Source organism: Myotis davidii, unplaced genomic scaffold, assembly GCF_000327345.1.
Source record: "Myotis davidii unplaced genomic scaffold, ASM32734v1 scaffold370, whole genome shotgun sequence".
Taxonomy (NCBI): Eukaryota; Metazoa; Chordata; class Mammalia; order Chiroptera; family Vespertilionidae; genus Myotis; species Myotis davidii.
In genome coordinates, this window is record NW_006288615.1 from 2,590,694 (window position 1) to 2,616,644 (window position 25,951).

The 25,951-nt window shown below is 46.5% G+C and overlaps 1 protein-coding gene across 1 annotated transcript in view; it reads left to right on the top strand.

Moving 5' to 3' along the window:
• Positions 1-25,951, top strand: part of ARMC9 (armadillo repeat containing 9) — a 98,318-nt gene that overhangs the window by 57,618 nt on the left and 14,749 nt on the right. Inside the window, exons 19-21 of the mRNA XM_006760415.2 lie at positions 15,266-15,370; positions 20,123-20,238; positions 23,772-23,908. Coding sequence (XP_006760478.1) covers positions 15,266-15,370; positions 20,123-20,238; positions 23,772-23,908 — 358 coding nt within the window. The remainder of the gene's footprint in view (positions 1-15,265; positions 15,371-20,122; positions 20,239-23,771; positions 23,909-25,951) is intronic.

Sequence of the window (25,951 nt, forward strand, 5' to 3'; positions counted from 1 at the left end):
CTACCGAGGGAACATGGCTACAGAACCTGGCTGGAGAACCTGGAGAGCCTAGCAAGAGAACATGGACACAGAACCTGGCTGGAGATTGTGGCTAGAGATCCTGGCTAGGCTGCTGATCAACTGAACACTGTCTCTGTGTCATTCCTTCTTTGCTGAGTCCGTCCACACCTTTGGGGACCCCTGGACCTGCTGGGGTTGGACCCCAGCAGTAAATTATTGACATTTATAAAACAGGGAAAGATAGTGTCCATCATATTTCTGTCTTTTATCTGCAGTTTTGCCCTTGGAACAGCTTCCTCCCCTCCTAAGTCACAGAACTTTCTGATGAGTCAGTTTCACTTTCTCAGCATCTTTCCATCAGTGATGCAGCTTTAGGTTAAGAAAGCAACTCCTGCCCTAACCAGTTTGGCTCAGTGGATAGAGCGTCGGCCTGCAGACTGAAAGGTCCCAGGTTCGATTCTGGTCAAGGGCATGTTCCTTGGTTGTGGGCACATCCCCAGTGGGAGGTGTGCAGGAGGCAGCTGATGGATGTTTCTCTCTCATCGATGTTTTTAACTCTATCCCTCTCCCTTCCTCTCTGTAAGAAATCAATAGAATATATTTTTAAAAAGGAAAAAAGAAAGCAAGTCCTCTGCTCTCCCTTTTATAAGCCAGTGATCCAGTCTTAAAACCATAGGAAAAAGGTATTATGAACAAATTTTCTTGTCTTTTATTTTAGAATCAATGAGTCTTCATTTTCTTTTTAATCCTCACCCGAGGATATGTTTTTTATTGATTCTAGAGAGAAAGGAAAGAGGAGAGAGAGAGAGAGATGGAGAGAGAGAGAGAGAGAGAGAGAGAGAGAGAGAGAGAGAGAGAGAGAGAGAGAGAGAGAGAGAGAAGGAGAAACATCAATGTGAGAGAGAAACATCAATCAGGGTATCAAACCTGCAACCTGGGTATGTGCCTTGACTGGGAATCAAACCCGTGATCCTTCAGTGCATAGATCCAACCAACTGAGCCACATCAGCCAGGGCCACATGAGTATTAAATTTCTAAATAGTAACAGTTTTAGAGATATTTTAAAAACTTGGAAAAGTTTGTTTTGATTATAAAAATACTATTGTAAAATAAAACAGTAAGTGTACTTCTAGCCTATTTCTGCATAGGAAAAAGGAAAACTTCAAGATTTCAAAATAATGATTTATTGGGTGATAATGAAGCATAGCAGTTATAGTAGATATAACTAAAGATGGCCAGGAAAAGCACAGTAGAATTATTGAGAACAAACTTAGCTATGAAAATCAGAAAACAGGGATACTGAAGCATACATTACATTAGCTATAGGGTCATAGCACCACTGGTCACATAGCCTCCAGAAAACCTCAGTAGATAAGAGAGTGAAAAAGACAGATCTTATTACATTAAAATAACGATATTATTTTATGTATATATTTTAATAAATATATACATCTGTATATATTATAACAAATACATACACCTATTATATATGATATCTATATACACTGAGTGGCCAGATTATTATGACCGGCCAGATTATTATAACTATAATGATCTGGCCCTCTAGCAACTTCAGCGTGAAATTATAGCTAATTTGCCTACAAATGTCAGGTAGGCATAATAATCTGGCCACTCAGTGTATATAAAAGCCTAAGCGACCGTTATGACCAGTTGACCAAACAACTGGTCGACCGGTCACTATGATGTGCACTTGACCATCAGGGGGCAGATGCTCAATGCAGGAGCTGCCTCCTGGTGGTCAGTACACTCCCACAGCCAACCTCCCACAGCCTGCCAACCTCCCGCGGTCCCTCCCCACCCCGGACTGGGCTAGATGGCTCCAATTGGCCCCGATCACCAGCCAGACCGAGGGACCCCATCCATCCATGAATTCATGCACCAGACCTCTAGTATAATAATAATATACTATTGTGAACATAATTTAGACTTTATAGACCCCTGAACAGGTCTTGAGACCTCCAGAGTTTCCCCAGACCACACTTTGAGAACCATTGGTTTACAGTTTTGTTGTATACAATATTTATGAGTTTGGACATTAAAAGTTTCTCTTCATAGCCGAAACCAGTTTGGCTCAGTGGATAGAGCGTCGGCCTGCGGACTGAAGGGTCCCAGGTTCGATTCCGGTCGAGCGCATGTACCTTCGTTGCGGGCACTTCCCCAGTGGGGAGTGTGCAGGAGGCGGCTGGTCGATGTTTCTCTCTCATCGATGTTTCTAACGCTCTGTCTCTCTCCTTTCCTCTCTGTAAAAACTCAATAAAATATATTTTTTTTAAAAAAGTTTCTCTTCATAAAATAGATACAGTTTTTTGTCTTTTCCTAGGAGCTGCAATAGTTTTTTTGGGGGGGGATGTCTGTGTGTGTTTGTCTTATCAGTTCTTCTGCCTCCACCCCTTCCACCTGGCCCAGTGTCCTATGTACATACTCTGAGGAGAGGAAGCTGATCAGGTGCCAGAAGGAGGAGGATCTGGTGGGTGCGTCTGCCACTGACTCGCCCCCCCTCCCCCAAGTGGCTGCTGTAAACTCAGACCCAGTGACCCTCCCGTGTGGTTGACTGTGACACAGGAAGGCTGGACCTTTCCTTGCCTTCCTCTTAACCGTATTTCCTAAAGCATCAGTGTAGAAAGCAGAAAACTGGGTCTTGTTCCTTTTTTCTTTTTAAATTCTCACCAAGGATATGTTTTTATTGACTTTTTCTTTTTGAGAGAGAGAGAGAGAAACATCGGTGTGAGAGAAACATCGACTGGTTGCCTGCCGTATGTTCCCCAGTGGTTCACACCCACAACCTAAGTATGTACCCCAACGGGGAATTGAACCGCCAACTTTTTTTTTTTTTTTTTTTTTTTTTTATTTTTTTTTGGTGTACAGGATGATGCTCCAACCAACTGAGCCACCTGGCTAGGGCTCGGTCCTGTTCCTTTAAAAAAAATTCCATGTCACTCCTTTTCAAGGTAAAACTTAATATGATGCTCTCTGCATTTACCAATACAAGGCCCTCAGTATCCAAAGAAAAGGCAGCCTCAGGCAGTAGAACTGAATCTGGCTTCACTGAGGATAATTAACATCAAAGCACTTGGCATGGTTCCTGGGCCATTGTAAGCCCTTGGTGAATGTTAGCTCCGTTATTGCTGTCATGGTGATTATATCATCATCGTTCATACATCGGCGCTGTCATCAGCTTTAGGTTCCCATGCCTGGCTGCAGAGAACCACGCTAAGTACCAGTGTCCCTGCACCTGGCATCCCATTTTGCTCTGGCTCTGGTGGGAGCATGGGTGCCAGAGAGAAGCACTCAATGAGCATGCAGCCTCAGGCATTGTAAAATAACGTGTATTAATAGAAGATCTGAGGTTCAGTAAGGCTAACAGATCAGAAGACAATCGGCTTTGAAGAGCTAGTTTGTTACAGTCCCCAAGAGGCAAGGGCGTGCCTCATCCTGGGGACTGCACGGGGAGCACCACGGCCATGTGGCCAACGGCCTTTGTTGTGGTTTCTGTGGGAAGGAATGGGCAAGACAGGGGAGCTGATTTAGGACTGACTAGTTCAAATGGTTTCAGTGGGCTCTGGGCAAGAAGGCTGTCTCTGGTTGTCTGGTCTCTGGCCTGGGTGATGAGGGCAGGTGGATAATGGCCCAGAGTGTGAGTCTGGTGGTTGGGTGTGGCTCTGGATTGGTTGGTTTGCATTTGAAAGGTGTGCTCCCAAGTGAGTGGTTTACTATCTCCAGGAGTTGGCTAGCTCTGGGAGAGGTGGTCCTTCCAGGGTCAGGAAGGCCCCAGAGGTCAGAGCATTAGAACAGAGAAAATAAAAGACAGGGTTAACCCAGGAGGCTACGAGCCTGGCCCTCCCAAACTTTCAGCCTCACCTCCCCTTTCTCCCTGAAGTGGACTGCAAGCATGAAGGAGCTCAGGGACCTTGTGTGGTCTCAGACCTTCCCTGTGATTTTCCTGCTTCCTCCATCCCACCATTGCTGCTGCTCATATCTGGTCATCTGGGTCATTGATCCCCTTCATACTCACCCCAACTGATAAAGGACAAAGTCTTTCAAAAGGAACTTTTATTTAAAAACATAGCAGCCCTACCTGGCCAGTGTTTCTCAATGGTTGAGTGTCGACCTATGAAGTAGGAGGTCATGGTTCAATTCCCAGTCAGGGCACATGCCCAGGTTGTAGGTTCAATCCCCAGTAGGAGGCGTGCAGGAGTTAGCCAATCAATAATTCTCTCATCATTGATGTTTCTATCTCTGTCTGCCTCTCCCGTCCTCTCTGAAATCAATAAAAAATATATTAAAAGATAAAAAATCAATAGGAGCACTTAGTTAAAAAACAAACAAAAACCACACAAAACATAGCAGCCCTGGCCAGGTGGCTTAGTTGGATGGAGTATCGTCCTATATACCGAAAGATGGTAGGTTTGATTCCCTGTCAGGGCACATGCCCAGGTTGTGGTTCCATCCCTGGTTGGGGCATGTATGAAAGGCAACTGATGAGTGTTTTTCTCCCACATTGATGTTTCTCTCTCTCTCCGTCCCTCTCTCTCTAAAATAAGTAAACATATCCTTAGGTGTGGATTAAAAAACAAAACAAAACACATAGCAAATAAGAGAGGGTGGGCATCCCAGCCAAGGAATGCCATGAGCTGGGAGCATGGGCCTGACACCAACCAAGGATGGTTCACCTTGGCCTCAGCTTGGGGCACACAGAGTGCAGGGTGGCAGGCAAGGCTAGAATGGTGATCTGGAGCCAGGCTGCAGAAATGGAGAACCACTGAGGAATTGCGAGCCCAGGAGGGCTGCGAACAGAACTGTGCCTTAGGAAGATTCATCTGGTGTCAGTGTTCACTTAACTGCAGACCCAGGAAGCTTAGGAATCCTTAGCTTGCTATGTGCAGGCCAGGGCAGGAGCTTAACGAGCTTCCTTTCGTCTATTCCTCATGCCCCTCCGCCCAGTGGGGTCTGTTTCTTGCCCTATTTTATGGACAAGAAACCAAAGTTTAGGGAGGTTCAGAAACTTGTGACAGGGGCAGAAATTGGTGGAACTGAGATTCAAACCCTGGCAGGTGTGCGAGCCTGTGCGCCTGCCCTCTTCCGTTGCATACTCAGTGGGAGTGAGGTTAGCCTTGGCTGCTGGCAGAGGCTCCTGGAGGGCAAAACCGGCAGGAATGGGTAACTGACAGGCACATCATTAGGCACTGAAGGCTGGAACCTTGGACCCCAGATAGATGGGATGGTGGTGATGCCTGTAATAAAAATGGGGAACCCGGGCTTGGGGTGGGGTGCATGACATGTGTAGGGTGAAACTTGATTTTATGAACTGAGGGCACATGCCGTTATCTGGCTGAAACAGAAGTTGGTGGGACCTAGAGCCCCCTGATTCCTGAGCAGGCTTCCCTCAAGTGCCCTTGCCATTGTGGAGTACTTGGGCCGTGCCTCCCTTCTCCCCGGCCACCTTCCTACATGACCTGTGGGACAGCTGACCCGCCTGACACTGCTTCAGATACATGTTCAAGAGCCAGCGGCAAGCAGTTCTCCATGAACTGCCCTGCTGGGCCCCACAGTGGTCAGCTTGCTTGGCACGGTGCAGACACACTTTTAATTCCATTACCTAATTGTCTGCATCACTTGCTGGGCCTTTCCATTATTTAACCAAGTCCATAAAAAAAGTGTTCCCAATTAAAGCTTTTGCCTTTTTCCTCGCTCTAAATTCATTTATTTCCATAACATGGCTCCTGTGCTGTCAGACCTTGGCTGGGATGAACTGCCCGACAGGCTGGCTCACGGCCACTGCCCTCATTTCCACTGGTTTCTATGGGGATAGACGTCCGAGGGCTCAAAACAAGGTACAGCTCAGAGACACCTGATGATTCTCAGGCATTTACACACCTTCTTGTCCAACATCTGTTTCCATAGAAACATGCTGACATGGTTGACCAATGCTCTACAGTAAACCTTTTCTTATCTAATTTTTTGTAAATACCAAAGCAGTTCGTGGCTTTTCCCTGTTATCACAGATTTTTGGAATAATAGTACCTTTTTGTAGTGAGGCATGTAGATTTCTAGTTTTGACCTATTTGATAAATCCTTATACTTAAGTGCATTCTGCCTTGGCTCAACCCAGAGTTTATCAACTTGGGCACTGTTGTCATTTTGACCAGATACTTCTTGGTGGTAGGGCTGTCCTGTGCATTGTGAGATGTTTAACAGCATCCCTGGCCTCCACCCCGTAGACGCGAGTGTTATCCACCCCACTCCAAAGTTGTGAAAACCAAGTGTTCCAGACATTGCTGAATGTCCCCTGGGAGGCAAAAGCATACCCAGTTGATGGCCACTGGCCTAAATCAGCGTTGCAGAGACTTGCTCTGTCTTTCTCTCTAAGAGTTTTTTAGCGTTAGCTTTTAATTTAGATCTAGGATCATTTTTAATTAATGTTTGTGTATGATGTGAGATAAAAATCTAACATTTAGTGTAATGTTTAATCTTGCTATTTGCCATCTGATTTCGGTTTATCATGTGTTTGTTCCTCTATTCTTCCTGCCTTCTTTTATGTTAAAATTTTTTAAAATCCTCACCCAAGGATATTTTTCCATTTGCTTCTGGTCAAGGGCACATACCTGGATTGCAGGTTTGATCCCCAGCCCCAGTCAGGGTGCAGGTGGGAAGCAACCATCAATTGTCTCTCTCACATCAATGTTTCTCTCTCTCTTTCTTTCTCTCTCTCTCTTCCCTCCCTCCCTCCCTCCTTCCCTCCCTCCCTTCCATTCTCTGAAAAATCAATGGAAAAAATATCCTTGGGTGAGAATTAACAAAACAACCCCCCCCAAAATTTGGGACTGTCTCTATTTCACCTGCGTTTTTAAAGAATACTTCCACTGGAGTTAGACCCCTTGGTCAACAGGTTTTTCCCTAACACTTTGAATATGTCATTCTATCCATTGTTTCTGAGGAGAATCCAGCTATTATTTGTTATTCATCATTGTTTCTCTGTATGTGATGAGTTGTTTTTCTCTTGTTACTTAAGAATTTCTCCTTATCTTTGGCTCCCAGCAATTTGATGTGCCTAGGTGTGGTTTTCTTTGTATTTATCCTTTTTAGGGTTCATTTAGTTTCTTTGGTCTGAAAGTTACAGGTTTTCACCAAATTTGGGAAGGGTTTACCATTTATTCAAGTATTTTTTTGGTCCCTTTCTCTCTCTTCTCTCCTTGAAATCCAATTACACACATATTAGAATACTCAATACTGAGTACAGCTCTTAGAAGCTTTCTTCATTTTTCTTCGTGTTTCTTCTCTCTGTTCTTTGAGCCCATTACTTCCTGTTGATCTTTTTCCCATTAACTGATGCTTCTGGCATCTCCTATCCACCACTGAGCAACATCCACTGAAATTTCATTTCCGTTATTATTCTCTCAGCTCTCAAATCCCCATTTGGTTCCCTTTTAAGAGTGTCCATTTCCCCACTGAGTGAGATTTCCTGTTTCTCACTCATTCTTAGTATATTTTCTGTTAACTCTTGAGCACATTTCTCTTTAATTCTTTAAATATTTTGATAATAGGTGCTTTGAAGTGCTTGTCTGGGCCCACTCAAAACTAGTTCTACTTGCTGCTTTATTTTTCCTGAGTACGGGTTACACTTCTGTTTCTTGACCATGTCTAGTGATGCCTTTGTTTGGAAAGCAGGCATAGTAGCATAGTCGCTGATGTTGTAGTGCCTCTGGGTTATGTTGTATTCTGCTGTTTTGTTCAGCATGCAGTTAGCTTGCCTGGTCTGTGCACTTCTCTCCACTGTGGTATGCAGCCCGGGTATCTCTGCTTATTATCTCCCTGCCCTTCTGGTCTCTCCACATAGTTTCACTGTGGAGAGATCTGGGCAGAGATTGTATTTACATACCTCAAGCCAATAAGGTTTCCACCTCTGCCACTTAAACTGTGGAGGTTGGGGAATACAATGAAAATCACAGAAAATTTGCAAGTTTCTCCAAGCTTTTCATTTCTCAGGGCTCCCTGGAGTTCTCTGCACAGTTAGCAGCCTGTTGGGGGTGCAGGGTGTTTTATCATCTCAGTCCTTCCACTGGTCTTGCTTCCAGAGACAACTCCGCCCCCCTCCCCCGCCCCCACCCCATTTACAGTTGCTCTGCTGCTTGTCCTCCACCAAGTCCACACCTTCAACCGGTACAGCTGTGGGTTTTCCTGCCTGAAATAGGTGGGAACTCGCCCAGGCACAGAGACCATGAATGCACCTTCTTGCCTAATTTTAATAGCTCTTCCCCAGTGAGCAAACACTTCTCAAGCTGTTCTCTGTCAGTGGTCATCTTCCCATTGCCCTGAAATGGTGGTTTTTAATGAATTGGTCACACTTGATTTCTGTAGAGGGGAATTGACTGACTCCTCATGTTCCTATTGCCAGAAGCTGTCGGCACTGTTCTAGGCCTGACACTCTATCTAGGGATATAGCAATAAGCAACATAGATATTCTGCCGGGAGAAAGCAGACCTCACACAAATAAGCCAATAGTAATATGTGTCAAATGGTGACATGTACCCTGCAGAGCAGTAAAGGAGGAAGGTGTGAGGGAGTGGGCTGCATGGTGGACAGTGGGAGCAGCACAGGTCAAGGCCATGAGGTAGAAGCATTTTGGAGGAATTCTAGGAACAGCAAGAAGTGGGAATAGGATATGGAATCAGAGACGGTCACTAAGGTCAGGTCACCTGGAGCCCTGGGAAGCATAGGGCCTTATTCTGAGAGAGGAGAGAAGCTGTTAGAAGTTATTAACTGAAAAGTGACGTTAAGTGGTCACTCAGAGTGCCGATTTTCACAATGAAAAATAAAACTGCCAGGTGAATTCAGGGAGTCACGAGCGGCCCTTGCCACTCCTGTACTTGAACTGAGCTTTGAGGCACTGGGACCAGGTGGCCTGTGGATCTCATGATTTCGAGGCTGAGGCAGCATTTGAATCAGGGTCCCTAGTTGGGTCCTGACTCTGCCATGTACAAGCCTTGGTGTCCCTAAATGGGCCAATTCCTAACTGCCATGAACAAGAGCAGCGCTCAGCTCAGTCCAACACCCCTGATACATGTTCAACAAACAGATGTAAATCTCATGGGGGCGTGAACCAGCACTGAGGTTAGGCAACTGCCGATCATCCCAGGCTCCCTTCTGTAGGCGGTTAAGCGATCTGTGGTTGTTCCTTCTCCCTCCAGACTCGGGCTCATCATTCTGAGGGTCACTTTCCTCTTCATCTTCATTTCCTTTTCTACTCCACTTGCTGGCTTTGCCTCGTCTCCCCTCTACTGGTTGCCCAGCCTCAGTCTCTTCCCTTCCCAGCTTGTCCTGCATGTGGCTCTTCCTAAAGCTCAAGTCATCCAGGGACATGAACACTTCATTTCTAAATTGGGGGACATTTTCAACATTGCAGAAGGTAATAGAACAGGTGGGGACCTGTTCCTTCCTCCTCCTGCCATCCTCCCCTCCCCAGAATTAACTGCTGTCCTGAAGTTCGTGTAAATTCTACGGGCGATTCTGGGCTTTTATAATATCTTTGTTTCGGTAAACAATATACACTTTAGTTTATGGTCTTTAATTTTACACAGGTGGCACAATACTGTACAATTCACTTACCAACTTGCTTTCTTCATTCAACATTACCTGTTAGAGATTTACTCGTACCAATACATGCTGCCGAGTTCATCCATTAAGCACTGTGTGGTGTTCCATTGTAAGACCGAACCACTGCATTTGTCCGTTCCTTTCTGAGGGACAGAGGCTCCCGTCCCTGTTTCCTTGTGCACACATGTGGGCGCTTCTCTGAGGTTCACAGCTAGACCTTGAATTGCTGAGTCAGGGGGCACAAGGGTCTCATCTTTACTAGATATGGCCAGATTGCTTACCAAAGTGGCTGACCCATTTGCATACACTTTCACATGATCCTTTAAAAGACATTTTTATGCCCCTCATCACCTAATAAAATTAAGTTGCTGCCCGGCCGGTGTGGCTCAGTGGTTGAACCAGGAGGTTGTGGATCGATTCCCAGTCAGGGCACATGCCAGGGCTGCAGGCTCCATTCCCAGTAGGGGGCATGCAGGAGGCAGCTGATCAATGATTCTCTCTCATCATTAATGTTTCTATCTCTTTCTCCCTCTCACTTCCTCTCTGAAATCAATAAAAATATTTTTAAATATTAAAAAATAAGTTGCTAGCCCTAACCGGTTTGGCTCAGTGGATACAGCATCAGCCTGCAGACTCAGGGGTCCCAGGTTCGATTCCGGTCAAGGACATGTACTGGTTGCAGGCACATCCCCAAGTGGAGTGTGTAGGAGGCAGCTGGTCGATGTTTGTCTCTCATCGATGTTTCTAGCTCTCTGTCCCACATCATGCCGGTGTGATGATGGTTGCTTCCTCTCTTTGTCCCACAAAAGCTTCCTACTGTCTTTCACTTCCCGTCCTGTTGAGCCTCCAAGTCTGTGTATTACATATTTTAACGTGTGGCTTTTCACAGAGCATTTTGCCATTATCACCATATATCTTGCTGTTTCACTTAGACCTCAGAAAACATTTAAGCAAGCAAATTGAGCAGGTAAGCAATGGGTTAGAAGAACCAAAGAAGTAAAGATCTTGGGGTTTCTCTGGTTTCTATCATGTGGTTATTTCCTAAACGGGACTGGTAGTTAGACCAGCCATCATTACCTGGGTGTGTTTTGTGAATGGGGAAGCTGCTGTCCCAAACAACTTCCAGGCATCACGGTGTGTCCTTGAGGATTCAGGACCTGCTTCACAGACACACACACACACACACACACACACACACACACACACACACACGCGCGCGCACGCGCGCACCAGGAAAAAGCACAAAAGGAAGGAAAGGGTCCATTCCACTAGGGCAGTGGTTCTCAACCTTCTGGCCCTTTAAATACAGTTCCTCATGTTGTGACCCAACCATAAAATTATTTTCGTTGCTACTTCATAACTGTAATGTTGCTACTGTTATGAATCGTAATGTAAATATCTGATATGCAGGATGGTCTTAGGCGACCCCTGTGAAAGAGTCTTTCGACTCCCAAAGGGGTCGCGACCCACAGGTTGAGAACCGCTGCACTAGGGAAAATATGTTGACTACGCTGCCTGTCCAGTCACCTTGTCCACCCTTTCTCTCCCATGCGGAGTGTGTTTCTCTTATTTGTACAAAGAGTGAGATTTACAATGCAGTGTTCTAAGGTGTCTCAAATTTAAACTGTTCGTAGCAGTCTCATAATTATTTCAAGTCGAAAACACTGGGTACTTTTGTCATATGTAAAACCACTTGAATACATTCTGCTCTCCTCATTATATCTGTAAGAATCTGAGTTTTCAAATGCATTTAGTGGTTAACCTTACTTTTATTTTCAGGCCAATTGCTTAGAATCTGGTTAGTCTGGAGTATTATGTATCTAAGGCCTCCAGTTAAGCATCTTGTGTCATAAGATCACCGAGCTGCCACAGGGAAGCTTCGCATTAGAGCACCTAAATTCCTCTCACCTCAAGCGCCTTTCTTATGAGGCATTCTTAATTTCTTGAAGTAATCAGTTACCCCTAAGCTCTGCCTTCAGTAATCTGATGCCCACTGCTCGAGCACATAAAGGCCAGTAATTTTAGTAAAATTCCTTCCAACAATGGTATTTAAAACCCCACCCTGAGGAGGCGTTTATTCTTGAAGCATTTTCTTATTCCTCACCTCCTTCCTTCACTAAGTGGATTGCGAAATATGTTTCGTTTGGCATTTCAAGAGCAGCTCGGAAAAGTTAGCGATGTGGCTGTGGAAAAGTTAACGATGTGGCTGTTTTCACATGGGCTCTGGCCCTAGGGCATCGCCACCCTCAGCTGCCTGCACTTGAGTGAGGGGAGCAGAATCCTTCCCACGGAAACTGGGGAAGGAACGGGAAGTAGCTGCCTCTCTCCCAGATGGAATGCTTGAGCAGTAATTGTCACTGAATGTGTCCTAGGTTTGCCCACTGCAGAAAGTTCTCATACATCCTCAGTGGTTCTGATCCTGTTGGCAAAAGTGCCTGCCACAGGGGCATCGCTCTTGGTCAGCTCTCTGCTTACACTTCCCACCGCACCTCCCGGTTTCCTCACCTTCCCGACCCTCCCTCCCGCATAGTTTCCCAGAGGGGCTGGGAATTAGATTGAATAGTATTGAATTCAGCTCTTGCGTCTCTTTGTTCAATTGCACTTTCCAGCTCCACTGGCTCAGCTCAGTTTACTGTGGCTCGTTAAGTCTCGGGAGCCCTGGCGATGCCTCCATTTCCTTTTCACCAGTGTTAGTGTTTCCTAGAAAGATGGCGACAGTGACTTGTTTACATCTATACAGTATATGCCTTTTCAGGATCAGAGAATATAAGCCATGATTTTAAAGGAGTCGGCAAGATGACCTTGATGGATGGATGGGGAAACCTAAGCGCTGACAAGAGCCATGGCTTCCAAGTTAGAGCCTCGGTACAAAACTGTCTTAACCAAGAACTACCAATTGAAAAATGGTTTTCATGCCTGTGTTCTTACATTTATGCTTTTAACATTAACATGATATTCTTGAAAGCACCAATGGTATTTGCCTGTGTTTTGCCAGTAGAGAGCCAGGGTAAAGTGGGTGGCTGGGGTGCCCACACTTACACAGTAGCTGCAACTCGAGTCAATGTCTAGTGAAGGGTTGTGTATTAGGGACCAAGCCCGTACCTTGTCCTATGTGTTGGAGGTTAGGAAAGGCCTATCAATTACAAAAAAAACACACAACTTAACTATATGCTACTTTTAATGAGAAAAATTTCAACTTGTTTTTAACTAAAAATAAATATTTCAACAAATCTCTTACGAACTTGTTTTTTGAGCAAGTTAACACATCGAACTTTCATTGCGGCCACTAGTTTGTATGAGTGTAGGTTGGTCGGCAAGTGAATGTCTCACACATGTACTTGTCCAGGGTAAAGAAATACTTGGCCAGTGTTGACCGAGGTTAGCCATTGACCATTTATTTTCCATTGAAATGGAATGTGGACGTTTGCTTTGTTTCTTAACGTTTCACATTCCATCCTGGCAGGGAAGTGGCATATCACCAATCCCTCTGTGAAATCGCGCTTCATATGCCCATTCCCAACCGGTGCCTCCAAAGCTTCGTTCCCTGGAAAAGAGCTGAAATACTACTCCACTGCCCAGAGCGCCCTGCCCTCACTCTGACCACAGAGCCCACTGCTTTTGTTCACAAGGAGCAGTCGTTTTCCTGAAACAATCAAGTATTGCACACACTATCTGATCACTGAGGTGTTGGTGTTTTAGTAAACTGAACTCCGAGCCGAGGCCACGGTGTAAATCTTCCCTAGTTGTCCCAGTGCTGACCCCAGGCCGGGCCTCACAGATGGCATTACCTCTGAGGTCCCCGAGTGAAATTTCAGGATGGTGAGTAGCTACATTTGGCTGAGCTGCCTACTCAGGTGAAGCCGCAGCAGGAGAAGGCTCTGCCCTGGCTATGGCGAATGAGTCAGGACTAGGGGTTAGATCGCCCCTGAACCTGGTGTTCCAGGGTGGATCGGAGTGGATTCTCTGTGATTGGATGAGACGGGAAGAGAGCAGGATGAGACTGTGAACTCCAGAATGCTGCTGTGGCCCTCCTCTTCACACTGTCTGGCCCTTGATCTGGACCAGGCACTGGGTACCCTCGGGCCTCAGATAATCTGGTGAGTCTGCTTGGGCCTCCTCGGAAACAGGCACCTCTGCAGGCCCCAAGTGGCCAAGCCAAAAAGACCTGGGCAGAAAGGGGCTGCCCCAAGCCCCAGGCCAGGCTGTCACCATGGAGTTGTCACTGTCTCAGGCTTGTTTTCCACGTCAAACAAAAATAATGATGGAAGGATCCACACCGTCGTCGTAAGAGTTAGGATGGAAGGCGCTATGGGAATGGCAAGCAGGTTCCTCGATGGTTCTATACGAGGGCACCATTTAAATGCTCTCCAGTGTGTGCTGGTGGGAGTCCCCTCAGCCCCTCCCACCAGTGAGACAGGCTGCCTGACAGAGAAGGCTCTGGAGCCTGCTGGCTCTGCTCTGCCTTTGGGGACCACTTAGAATAAAGTCAAATCCCCCTTTCTTCAGACGGCCCATCCTGGGTGACACTGTCTAGCAGTGGCAGATGGCGCTGACTATCTCTGTCCTAAAATGAGCCTGGAGAGACAGGCCTGCACCCACCCCATCCCCTCCCTCCCAACAGCCCTACCCAGAGGCCGTCCTCCTGGGAATTTGAGCTTTCAGATTCCTTGGAAACTGACTCAGGTAAATCAAATTCACAAAAGCCTGGAGCATCCAGAACGACTGGAAATTCATTTGAAAATAAAACAGGGTACTCATGTTTGCAGAATAGAGCTTTCTCTTCCTGTTGGCAAGTTTAGAGGAACCAAATTACAGGGTGTTGAGTGGACAGGAATTAGGGGAAGGATTGGTTAGATGATCTCAGGAACCATGGTCACCAGGGCGTGATGACCTGGGGCACCCCCTCTACGAGCCCCTCCCCACCCCCAGATTGGACTGCCAGCTTCCTCGAAGGCCCACCCATCCCCCTTTCCTGCTTCCACAGCAGGCCAGCTCCCTGACTTCATATGGACTCCGTCCTTCCTTGGTCAGTGCCCTGGTCGGACAACGGTCTGGTCTGTTTTGTACTGATGTTTATCATTTAACCTGCAAAGGACAGTGCAATCGCCCAAGTCCTGGCGGGGGGTGGGAAAGGACCACAGGGCCCCCGTGACTATGGCTGCTGCTAGGCTGGCTGGCATTTGATTACACACAGATGCGTACCAGCTCATAGATGCTATTTTGTTTTTAACTCCTCTCTTTTTACAGTTGGAACTTTTATTTTGAGATCATTGTAGATTCTCATGCAATTGTTAAAAATACGACAGAACAATCCTATGTGCCTTTTACCTAGTTCCATCCAATGGTAACAGCTTGCAAAACTATAGTATAATGCCACAACCAGGATGTTAACATGGATACGTTCAAGACGGTTGAGGTTGAGCATCTTATTGAGCCTCTTCCCAGCTGAGGCCGTGGACGTGTTTAACAGGCACCCCGCCTCCTAAAGAGGTGGACTGGCATTCTCCTGTTTGTCTTCATGGAGAGGCATGAGCAGAAGGCAGCCCCACGCATTGCTGTGGTTGGGCTAAGGCCTTCTCATTTTGTGGCAAGTGCCCGCTGGAACTTGCGGCAGGGGGTCCAGAGCATTCACCCTGTGTCTCTTTTGAAACAGGAGGACCATGACACCATGGAAGCCGATCTGGACAAAGACGAACTGATCCAGCCCCAGCTCGGCGAACTCTCAGGCGAGAAGCTCCTGACCACGGAGTACTTGGGAGTAAGTACCACGTGAAGGGGTTGGGGGTCCTGAAGTAGAAAGGAGAGATGGACATTGATGGCCTGAATGTTTGCCATAACATATGAGGGTTTGGTCTATTCTGTTACGATACTGTGTTGATGAGAAGTTCCATGTTAGCCAGTGTGTTTCCAGTGGCCCTGAAGTGCACGGTGGCCCCAGCTGCCTGTCACAAGTAGACCTGTTGGTGAACAGAAGAGGGATTAGAATATAACTAAAGGGCACACGCCAGGGACCTTCATAATATCTGAAGGTCTGCCCATGCTTGGCAGTAATTATCTACCTGTCCAGCTTCTTAATTTTCACATCTTGTCTGTTAGAAGGAAAGTCTGAGTAGGAGAAAACAGCAGTATTCAGTGATTACAAATATCCTACTTCCACAAATTTTGCAAAAACATATGCCCAAACAGAAACACCTTACTAGGGCCCCCTCTGGGGCCTGGAAGCTTTAATTCCATCAGCCCTTTGGTAGTTCCGCCCTGTGCGTCAGCCCTTCATCCATGTGCTTGAGCTTCTTGGTCATGAGATGATGGATGCAGCTCTAGGATTAAATTCATGATAAAGTCGGGGAGAAGACCAAACATGCAGGCCAGCCAAACCCACCCCCTCACGTGCTTTTCCTGAAGCTCCATCTGGTGACATCCACATGTTTTACTGGTCAGAACTGGGTCACATGGCCCCTAGCCTGGGAGTCTGGGAAGGTGAGTATTTTTAAGTATATACATTTATACTTTATACTTTATTATACATCATAATTTCTTTAAGTGATTCTTCAGTACTCAAAAACTAGTAAATGGAAAAAATATATCTTTCACTTAAATTGGCATGTGTTGACCATCTTTTACTAGTAAATAAATTACATTCAGCTAAATCATGAGCTGCATTTTTTAAATTGTGGTTAAATTTTTTTAGCAGCAAAACTTTTAGAGGCAGATTTTGTTCTTTCAAATACACTCTCATCTGTGACAGAGAAAGCCGAGTTCCTCTGGGTAGTCCGGTGGGTGCAGGAACACTTTCTCTTTTCCTCCCAGCATCCCCTGAGCATTTCTGTGGACCCCTGTGCAGACAGCAGGTTGTTAGACCAGACACTGTTTAAGATCTTTCCAGCTCAGAAAGGCTCCTCTGCAGCTGAGGGTCCCAGAAATCGCATGGGCCGCACCGTGGCTCCCCCTGCAAGGTCAGCGGGTTGTAGGTAACGAGGAAACAGTGGCTGCTCTGAGACCCCAGGCATGCCACATGAGAGGTCCTGGGCCCTGCACACTGAACCCTCCTCACCAAGGACCTTTCCTCTGGTACCTTGATAATAAACCAGACCATTCTGTCCCACAAACCAGACTCGGTTTCCTCACCCACTGAAGAGGACAGATACCACATGCCATAAATTATTTCTTAGGTCTGTGACATTTTAAGGACTTGGTTTGGCTGCCTGGGTTTTCCAAAGGCTGAAACACTCAAATATCAGTGATATGTTTTCTCTCCTCCTGGAAGGAAGTCGGGGGGCGGTCAAGCTCCAAAGGACAGTGGAGTGGGGAGAAGGAGGCAGAGGGCTGGCAACAGACTTGAAGGAACCCATGTATTCACTGTCTCCCTTTCCCAGGAGCTTCAGACTTAGCCCCCTCAGCTCTGTGTGGAAAGACCCAAGTGTTCTGACAGGCAAAACGGGGGGAAGAGAAGGTATGAAAGGTCCTAAAGTACCGCTGAGAACTGGACGTAAGGGGCCTGCTCTGTGGTGAGGCCTAGGTCCTAGCGGGGGGGCAGTGTGACAGGGAGGTCAGAGTGGACAGCAGTATCAAGCGATTGCAGTTCAAACCGCTCTCTGCGAATTTCACAAGTGATATAAAGGAAAACAAAACTACGTTTTAGTTCTTATTTGGAAAGCTTAATTCTGTTCCATTTCCTCCAAGAGGGTAGAGGCCTCCCTCCCACCTTCTCTCTCCTGTCTTTTTCCCTTCCCTTACCAGTGCAGGTCTAGGCCCAGCCTACCTGCTGCCCACTGCCCTAGCTGGTGGCTGTCCCCACAACACAGGTGAGGCCTATTGATGCTTTCCATCAGAAAGTGACCCTTTTTCTTCTCCTTCACTCAAATAGTTGTAGATAAACCCAAATAACTTGTCAGTAAAAATCAAGAAATCACAGATATAATTCCAATTTTTAAAAAATTTAAACTTTTTTCTTTGAAATAATCATAAATTCACAGAAAGCTGAAAAAGTCGTGCAGAGAGATCGCATGTCCCCTCACCCAGTTTCCCCAGTACCTTATGTAACTGCAGCGCTTATCAAACCAGGAAATTGGTGTTGGAGCATCCACAGACTTTATTCAGATTTCACCAGTTTTTCAGTGACTTCTTTTTTGAACAACTAAATTATTAACATAATATAACCATATTACAGAACACTTGGAAAAATTACTCTTGGTTCTACTATCCCACATAGCCACTGCAGTCATTTAGTATCTTTGACTAAATCCCTCCAGACTTTTTTCATACTTTTAACATAATCAAAAGCATCATTTATATGCAGTATTATAACTTGACTTTTATTTAATGTTTTAAATGAACATTTTCTTTATAACTAGTATTTATCAGTGTAAATGGCTATATAATATTTCAAATGAACATGCCATGTTTTACTTAATTATTCCCCTATTACTGGACAGTTAGATTGTTCCAGTTTCACTCTCTAATACTTTTGTAAAGCAACTTTATTTAACATTTTCCATGTTTGGGATTCTTTCACTATGATTGACACCCAAAGATATGAACATTTTTACGACTCTTTTTTTTAAAATATATTTTATTGATTTTTTACAGAGAGGAAGGGAGAGAGATAGAGAGTTAGAAACATCGATGAGAGAGAGACATCGATCAGCTGCCTCCTGCACATCTCCCGCTAGGGATGTGCCCGCAACCCAGGTACATGCCCTTGACCGGAATCGAACCTGGGACCTTTCAGTCTGCAGGCCGACGCTCTATCCACTGAGCCAAACCGGTTTCGGCTTTTTACGACTCTTGATATAAAATGCCAAACTGCTTTCCAAAAGAGGTATCTCAGATTTCCAGCCACTAACATTTTCTTTTTTGTTAATCCTCACCCGAGGATATTTTTCCATTGATTTTTCTAGAGAGAGTGGGAGAGGGAAAGACAGAGAGAAACATCAATGTGAGAGAAACACGTCGATTGGTTGCCTCCTGCCTGACCAGGACCCAGGCCGGGAGGAGCCTGCAACCAAGGTACATGCCCTTGACCGGAATCGAACCCAGGACCCTTTGGACCAACTGAGCCACCTGGCCAAGGCTAGAATTGTAGTTTCTTATAAGTACCGCGCGCTAACCGATTGCGCCACTGGAGCTCCTAAAATTGTAGTTTCTAATTAGCTGTGTTGAAAAACTCAAAAAGAGTCAGAAGGCTACTGCTAGAAATAAATAATAAAGATTTATTCAAGGGACTTAGGGTATGCAAACCGGAAACACAACTAGGCAATACCCAGTGTTCCAAAGAAGAAAGAAAGCTGAGGGCTCTTGCAGTAACAAGTACATTCTTGGAAAGAATCAGTCCTGCATTCTTCGCCTCTGGATTGGTCAGAGAGGATAATTCTCTAGATGACCATGGTCTGGAAACTGCATGTCAGGTGGTCTGGGTACTCACACATTCCTCCTCCGTCCTTCAGAAGGTTATCTGGGTCTGTTGTGTATCCAGGCATTGACACCGGACTGGAAAGTTCCAAAGTTCAAGTTCCCAGACTAGTTAAAGCAAGAATAGAATCATTTCTTCAATACTCGACTTACTTGATTTTAGTAATTTAGCAGCTTGACTCTGGTGACTTCATTTTATTTCTTCACTTCCTCATTTGTAAGATTGACTATTTTTCTATTTTATGGTGATATTTTCTGTTTTGTGCCTTGGCTGTTTGAATTCTTTGCCCACTTATCTATAAGAGATCCTTATCTGATGAAAATTTTAACTTTTAATTTAAGTTAAATTGAAAAATTTAACTTAAATTTGCTGCAAATATTTCTTCTTAGTCTGTTGCTTATCTTTAATATACTCTAGATTTGGAAATGTTAGATTTGTTGTTGCTGTGGTTGCCTCCCGCATTCCCCCCGACTAGAGCCAGAATTGAACCCACAACCCTTGGGGAGGGACAGCACTCTAACCACTTAGAACACTGGCCAGGGTGGAAACGTTAATTTTTCATGAAACTAAATCTGTCTTTTTTCCCGTCTTGCTTTCAAAAGTTGGTCTTCTCCAGAGATGTGATATTACTATATTCAACTATTCTTGTCTCCTTTTTTAAAAAAAATTTTTTTTTATTGATTTCAGAGAGGAAGGGAGAGGGAGAGTTAGAAAAATCAATGATGAGAGAGAACCATTGATTGGCTGCTTCCTGTAGCCCCCTACTGGGGATCAAGCCTTCAACCCAGGCCTGTGCCCTTGACCGGAATCGAACCCAGGACCTTTCAGTCTGCAGGCTGACGCTCTATCCCCTGAGCCAAACTAGCTAGGGCTTGTCTCCTTTTTTTTTTTTATGGTCTGATTTTTTTAAATTTATATTACTAAATGGTGTAATACGCAAACACAAGGAGAAAATTTGAATAATCTATGGCATGATCCATCCTCTTTTATTTGCAAAGCCTCGTACTACTATAGATCGATGAATTAAATATAGTAAGTTCTACTTCTAGGTCAGCTTTCAAGATGCTTTCTCCAGCCCCTTTTTCTCTTTCCTTCCACCAGATCATGACCAACACGGGGAAGACGAGGCGGAAGGGCCCAGCTGGTGTGCAGTGGGGCGGCGACGAGCCCCTGCGCAGGCCTGTCACCCCCAGCGGCCATAGGAATGGGTACCCAGTGTAAGTATGGGCTAAAAGGATTTATTTTCTTAAACTGCAATGTAAGATGTATGTTTATAACATTTCAAAATAAAATGTTTCTGTTGAAAAGCATTTATCCTGCCTCAGTCAGCATGGCTCAGTGGGTTGAGCATCAACCTATGAGCCAGGAGAGAAAGAAGAGACATGTTCCATACCTGGGGGCACGTGTGGCTGTCCCCTGATTGGTGGATATGGTCCCTGCAAGGAATGAGAAACCTCATTTTCCTGAAACCGTGGGCCTTCCCACTATAGCAAAGCAATTGCCCATCACCACCCTCCATGCATGTCACTCGGTGCAGATGGTGTGCTGATTGCTGTGGGTGCACCAGTAAATGAGATGGGATTCCTGCTCTCAGCAGCGCCTAAAGGGGAGAGAACTGGCCTATGTGGTGTGGTCGGAGTAGGTGGCAGGGCGCAGGGGTGGCAGAAAGGACATTCAGGAGCTTAAATCAGCCTCTTTAAAAAGTAATATAACTGTCCACGCATACCAGCACCCCCAAGAACCCAGTGCTGCCAGAGCATAGACAGATGGAGAATCTCACTGACCTTGGGGGCACTCTGATACTGTGCTTTGTATGCATTCAGAATACTAGTACTTTTGGAGTCAGTGATCCCACTTCTAGGATTTTATACTGAGAAGTCAGAATTTTACAGAGATATATACAAAGGTATTTATTGCCACATCTATAATAATAAAAGCGTGATATGCTAATTAGACCCGAGGACCTTCCAGACGAGGCAGCCAATGCAGCTGGGAGGGAGGGATCCAGGCAGCCACTGCGGCTGCAAAGGCCTACTCTTGCATGAATTTTGTGCATCGGGCCTCTAGTTATTTATAAAATGAAAAATAATCTAAATGGCCCAAGTTGGAGGCTGATTACATAAATTATATATTCACACAAAACAGTATTGAAAAATGATGTTTTAGAAAAATATTTAATGCATGGGAAGAGCCTCATAATATATTAGGAAATGATAAAGCAAATTAAAAATAGTGTGGATCTAGCCTACTGGCCACTCACAGTGATCCCAAGTTTTTGTGTATGGTTTTTTGGGGGTATGTATTTGCTTTTGTTGTTGTTAATCCTCCTCTGAGGATATTTTTCCACTGATCTTTTAGAAAGAGTGGAAGAGAGAGAGAAACATAAATGTGAGAGAAACACATTGATTGGTTGCCTCCTGTAAGCACCCTGACCAGGGCCTGAGCCGGGAAGAGCCTGCCACCGAGGTACATGCCCTTGACTGGAATGGAACCTGGGCCCCTTCGGTCTGCGGGCCGATGCTCTATCCACTGAGCCAAACTGGCTAGGGCTGTATCTGCCTTTTTTAAAAGATGTCAAAAATGTCTAGGTATTTGGAGGGCAGAACATTATAGATTCTATATATTCTCCTAATTTTTCATGATAAACACTGGTTTTATAATCATGAAAAGAAAGGTTGAAAATAAAAACAAATACAACGGTCTCTGTGCAATTCGGGACCTTCCTCAGGCCAGCGTCAGATGCGTGCCACCCCCTTGGCCTGTTTTTTTCTGATCCAAGCCTCCCTCCTCCATGGATTCGAGAATTCCTTCTCCTCCCATCACTGCCCGAACTTTGCTCCATCATTTAATGCCTCTTTTGCTCCCTCTTCAAACTCACCTCCAACTGCCACTGGTATCTCCCTGCCTCCCTCTCCTCTCTGGTGACTTCCCTGGCCCATCCTCCTCTCCCTTCACAGCCCCACGTGGTCTGGTAGTGACTTCAGCAAGTTACTGCTGCCTCATCCATGGTGGCCTTCCTGTTCTGACCCCAGAACACTGCTGACAGCCCTCCCGCTCCATGTCCGCTGACACTGTGGGCGGTCCCTCACTCTCACCCTCTTCCTCCTAAATGCCGTGTACTGCAGGCCCCACTTGTCTGGTTTCCATGCTGCTGACACCCACATCTCTAATTTCAGCTCAGACTTGTCCCCGCAGCATCCCTGATTCAGGTTTCCTGGGTGAAGACACGGCCCTCTGAGCCCCCTGCTTCAGGGAATGGTGTCACTACCCAGACACTGAGCTAGAACTGTCCATGGACACAGAGCCCTCTCCTTCCCATATGCTCCTGCTCTGGCCCTTCTCTCTGCCCTCCTGAGCGCTCTCCTCTGCCCAGGAAAGCCTCCTAAAGGACCTCCCTGCTGGGTCCCCGCTCCACACCATGGACATGGAATGCCATTCCTGTGGCTCCTGTTTCCTTTAGAGATCAAATCTAGTCAAACCCTGGCCGGCACAGTCCCTCTCTATTGACGCCCACCCCCTCTCCTCCAGCCCTGGAAGCTCCCAGGACACCATGTACCTGCAGTTGCCAGTCCTTATGGTGCTTAAATCTTTCTGCAACAACCCAGCGTGAGTCATTTATTTGCCTCTTCACCTTGCTCATGGTGTTACATCTGGTAAATTCTCCCTCTTTTGGCCCCAGGTCAGAGTTCAGGACTGGCACACATACACCCGTACACACACACACACACACACACACACAGCGTTTCGTGCCCCCTTAGGACAGTTAAGTGTCTGCTTGTCTTTGCTATTGGAACTGACATTCAAGAACAACTACTTCATGGGGCCCACTCCTAAGACAGGTGGGCAAGTGCTTGCCCCGATGTGCCCCCACCCCCCACCCCCAGCCCTCACTAGAGGTGGTGGCTAGTGTCTCCTTACTGAGGGGAGTGAGTGCTGTGCATATAGGCTGGCCTGGGAGCACCCTTCTCGGTCCCATCTGTCACACCTGGCCTGGGTCTGGTGCACTGAGACACCTATACATGTCTGCTGGATGAATGAGTATCTGCCAGACACCTTCACCCACCAGGTGCCGACAGAAGGCCATGCCTACACCATCTAGGCCAGTGGTTCTCAACCTTCCTAATGCCACGACCCTTTAATACAGTTCCTCATGTTGTGACCCTCAACCATAAAATTATTTTCGTTGCTACTTCATAACTGTAATGTTGCTACTGTTATGAATCGTTCTGTAAATACCTGATATGCAGGATGTATTTAGGCAACCCCTGTGAAAGGGTCATTTGACCCCCAAAGGGGTCGCGACCCACAGGTTGAGAACCACTGATCTAGGCAGATTCCTGTGTTTGCCTAACTCCTGTTGTGGCTGACATGACATGTCACGTCTTTTCGGATTGGACCCATCCCTTCACTAATCTATTTCACCCTTAGAGGATGAAGCAGAAGATTGGTTCCTTAAATTGATTGAAATGTCATACCCCAGGTCACTCAAAGCCAAAAGATAGAATTGTGTCTTAGAAAGATACTAAGCTACGTATCACTAAATGTATAAGAGCTAACATGATCAAGGCAAGGGTACTTCTTAGTTTCTACCAATACCCCTAAAAAGGCTTAATATCTGCTAATAGCAAATTAACAAAAGAATTTCAGGTACTTCCACTTTCTGTATTTGTTTGTGATGCTACAAGATAGTCAGCAGTCCAATATCTCCTGGCTTTCTGTTTTGATGGCTGTTTTTCATTTTTTCCTGCAGGTTGGAAGACCATCCCGTTTCCCCCCAGACATCCCGACATGCCCGGAACGGCTGCCTCCAGTCCCCACCCAAGGCCCACCTTCCAGTCTGCAAGGGCGGCAAGCCTGGTGCTTCGGAGCCTTGCGTTTCGACTTCATGTAATAACACGGGCAGCACGTGGGGACACTTTGGGGCTGCTGATTTCTAAAAAGTATTTTTCAGATGCCAGAAAAAATACATATGCGTTGCATCAGAAACATACAAAGTATTTTCTTTAATTTTCAAGAGGAAATTAAAAGGATATGAGCAAGCCAGATAAGACCCTAATCTCCATTCAAATAGGAAAAACAACAGAGGAGCAGGTCAGATTCCAATATGAGAAACATCTGAGAACTTTTATCATCTGCCCACAGTTGGATCCAAACACTTCCAAGCCCGGGTTTGGAGCAGCAGACAGTCCCAGAGCGTAAAGGAAGCAGGCTGTCGGGGACTCGGGGGGCAGGGGAGGGGGGTCTTCTGCTGTGAGCAGTGCTAGAGGCTCTGCCAGCTTTGATCATCTGTTCTTTACTGGGTTCTGCTAGAGCTTTAAGCAGTAATACGCCTTTCGGCTCAGTGTATGCAAAGGTTTCTGCTGCCCGGGTGGAGGTTTTAGGCTGTGTAACAATTTTTGCCAATTTGACCTGATGCCGTTGAGTAAAAAATGGTTTCAAGTTCCATAGGCCTGGACCTCCAAAAAGTTGCATTTAGGGTAACTTATTTATCAGTAACATCCTGCTTGTACCAAATGACCACCAGGGTGGCTCTCTGTCTTGCACTGATTGCCAGTGTGGTCCTATCTTTTGGAAAGACGTACATGCTGTTACCTGCCAGGCGGCATTGGAGGTTATCATAGACAGAGGGCTGAGTGGCAGCTGATTGGCAATGTTGACATTATTGTTGTTTTCAAGATCAATTAATATTAGCCCTGACAGCGTGAAGGCCCTGGCAAATTCTGGTTCCTCAGGTGAGGACAGTGGGCACCCACCAGGGACTCGGCCTTGGCAATCACCAGTCCCCCCCAGTGCCTCTCCCTGGGGAGGCAGCAGCTGCTCAGCAGCCCCTCCAGATGGGGGGCCTGGAGTAGGAACAGCTGCGTATCCCAAGATACGCTGTGGGTGCACCTGTCAGCCTGCTCTGAACGCTGAGACCGTAGTCTGAGTCTCCCAACCTCCACCTGCTTCTGTTTTCTCAGACTCCCCCTCTGCCCATCAACTCCCCTCCCACCTTGGCGGACTCCAGAACACTGACCTGTGTGCCCTCCACCTGCCAGAGACTAGGCCTACCAACCTCTGCTCACCCGCTCTGCCAGGCCGCTCTCAGCCTCGGGCCAGCGTCTTCAGCTCCCCTTTACATTCCTTTTACTCACCCCAGTTCTTCTCTGGGAGAAGCCAAGCCTAGGTAGCGGCTTTCCCTAGGTCCCTTAGTGAGCACCTACTCCGTTTCTGGTCTAGATTCCGTTCCTCCTTCTACCCTCTTTCAGGCTTGCCCAGCCATAGCCACCCGGGACCGATGTCCCCAGGCCAGTGTCAGCTTCTTGGCTGGTCTGGCCACAGCCATCTCTTCCTTTTGTCACCCAGCCTCTATGTGAGGAGGGGTGGCAAACAGTCTTGGCTTCCATGCTTGGGATGCTAATTTGAGACTGGTTGTGAGCTGCAGCTGGGCTCCGCCAATGCAAGTGCTGTGCGGATGAGCAAGGAGAGAAGAAGGCCGAGGGCTGGGTGGCCACCCTGATCCCATTGTCTTTGTGTCATTCCTTCCCTGATCTGACTCCTGGCCCTCCTCCATGCAATCCTGCTTCTCCAGCCTTTTCTGCCTCCTCTGTGCTCTTGCTCACCTTGTCTCCCATCCCATCCTGGCCTCGCCCAGCTGCTCCCCACGGGTCCCCTTGCACACATGACCTGCTGAGTCTGGCCTCCTGGCCTTCACTCGGCTGGGAATTAACGCCCCACCCAGGACCCAGTGGGGACCCACCAGTGTGACCTGCAGGGCATTGCTCAGGACGCCCCCTTCAGACCTATGCATCAGTCAACACGAAGGTAAAACTCATGAGCAGAAACCTGTGGGACCCTCAAACTGCTTGATCAACTGAATGCAAGGCCAACGTATTTTTTTTATTGATTTCAGAGAGGAAGGGAGAGAGAGATAGAAACATGGATGATGGG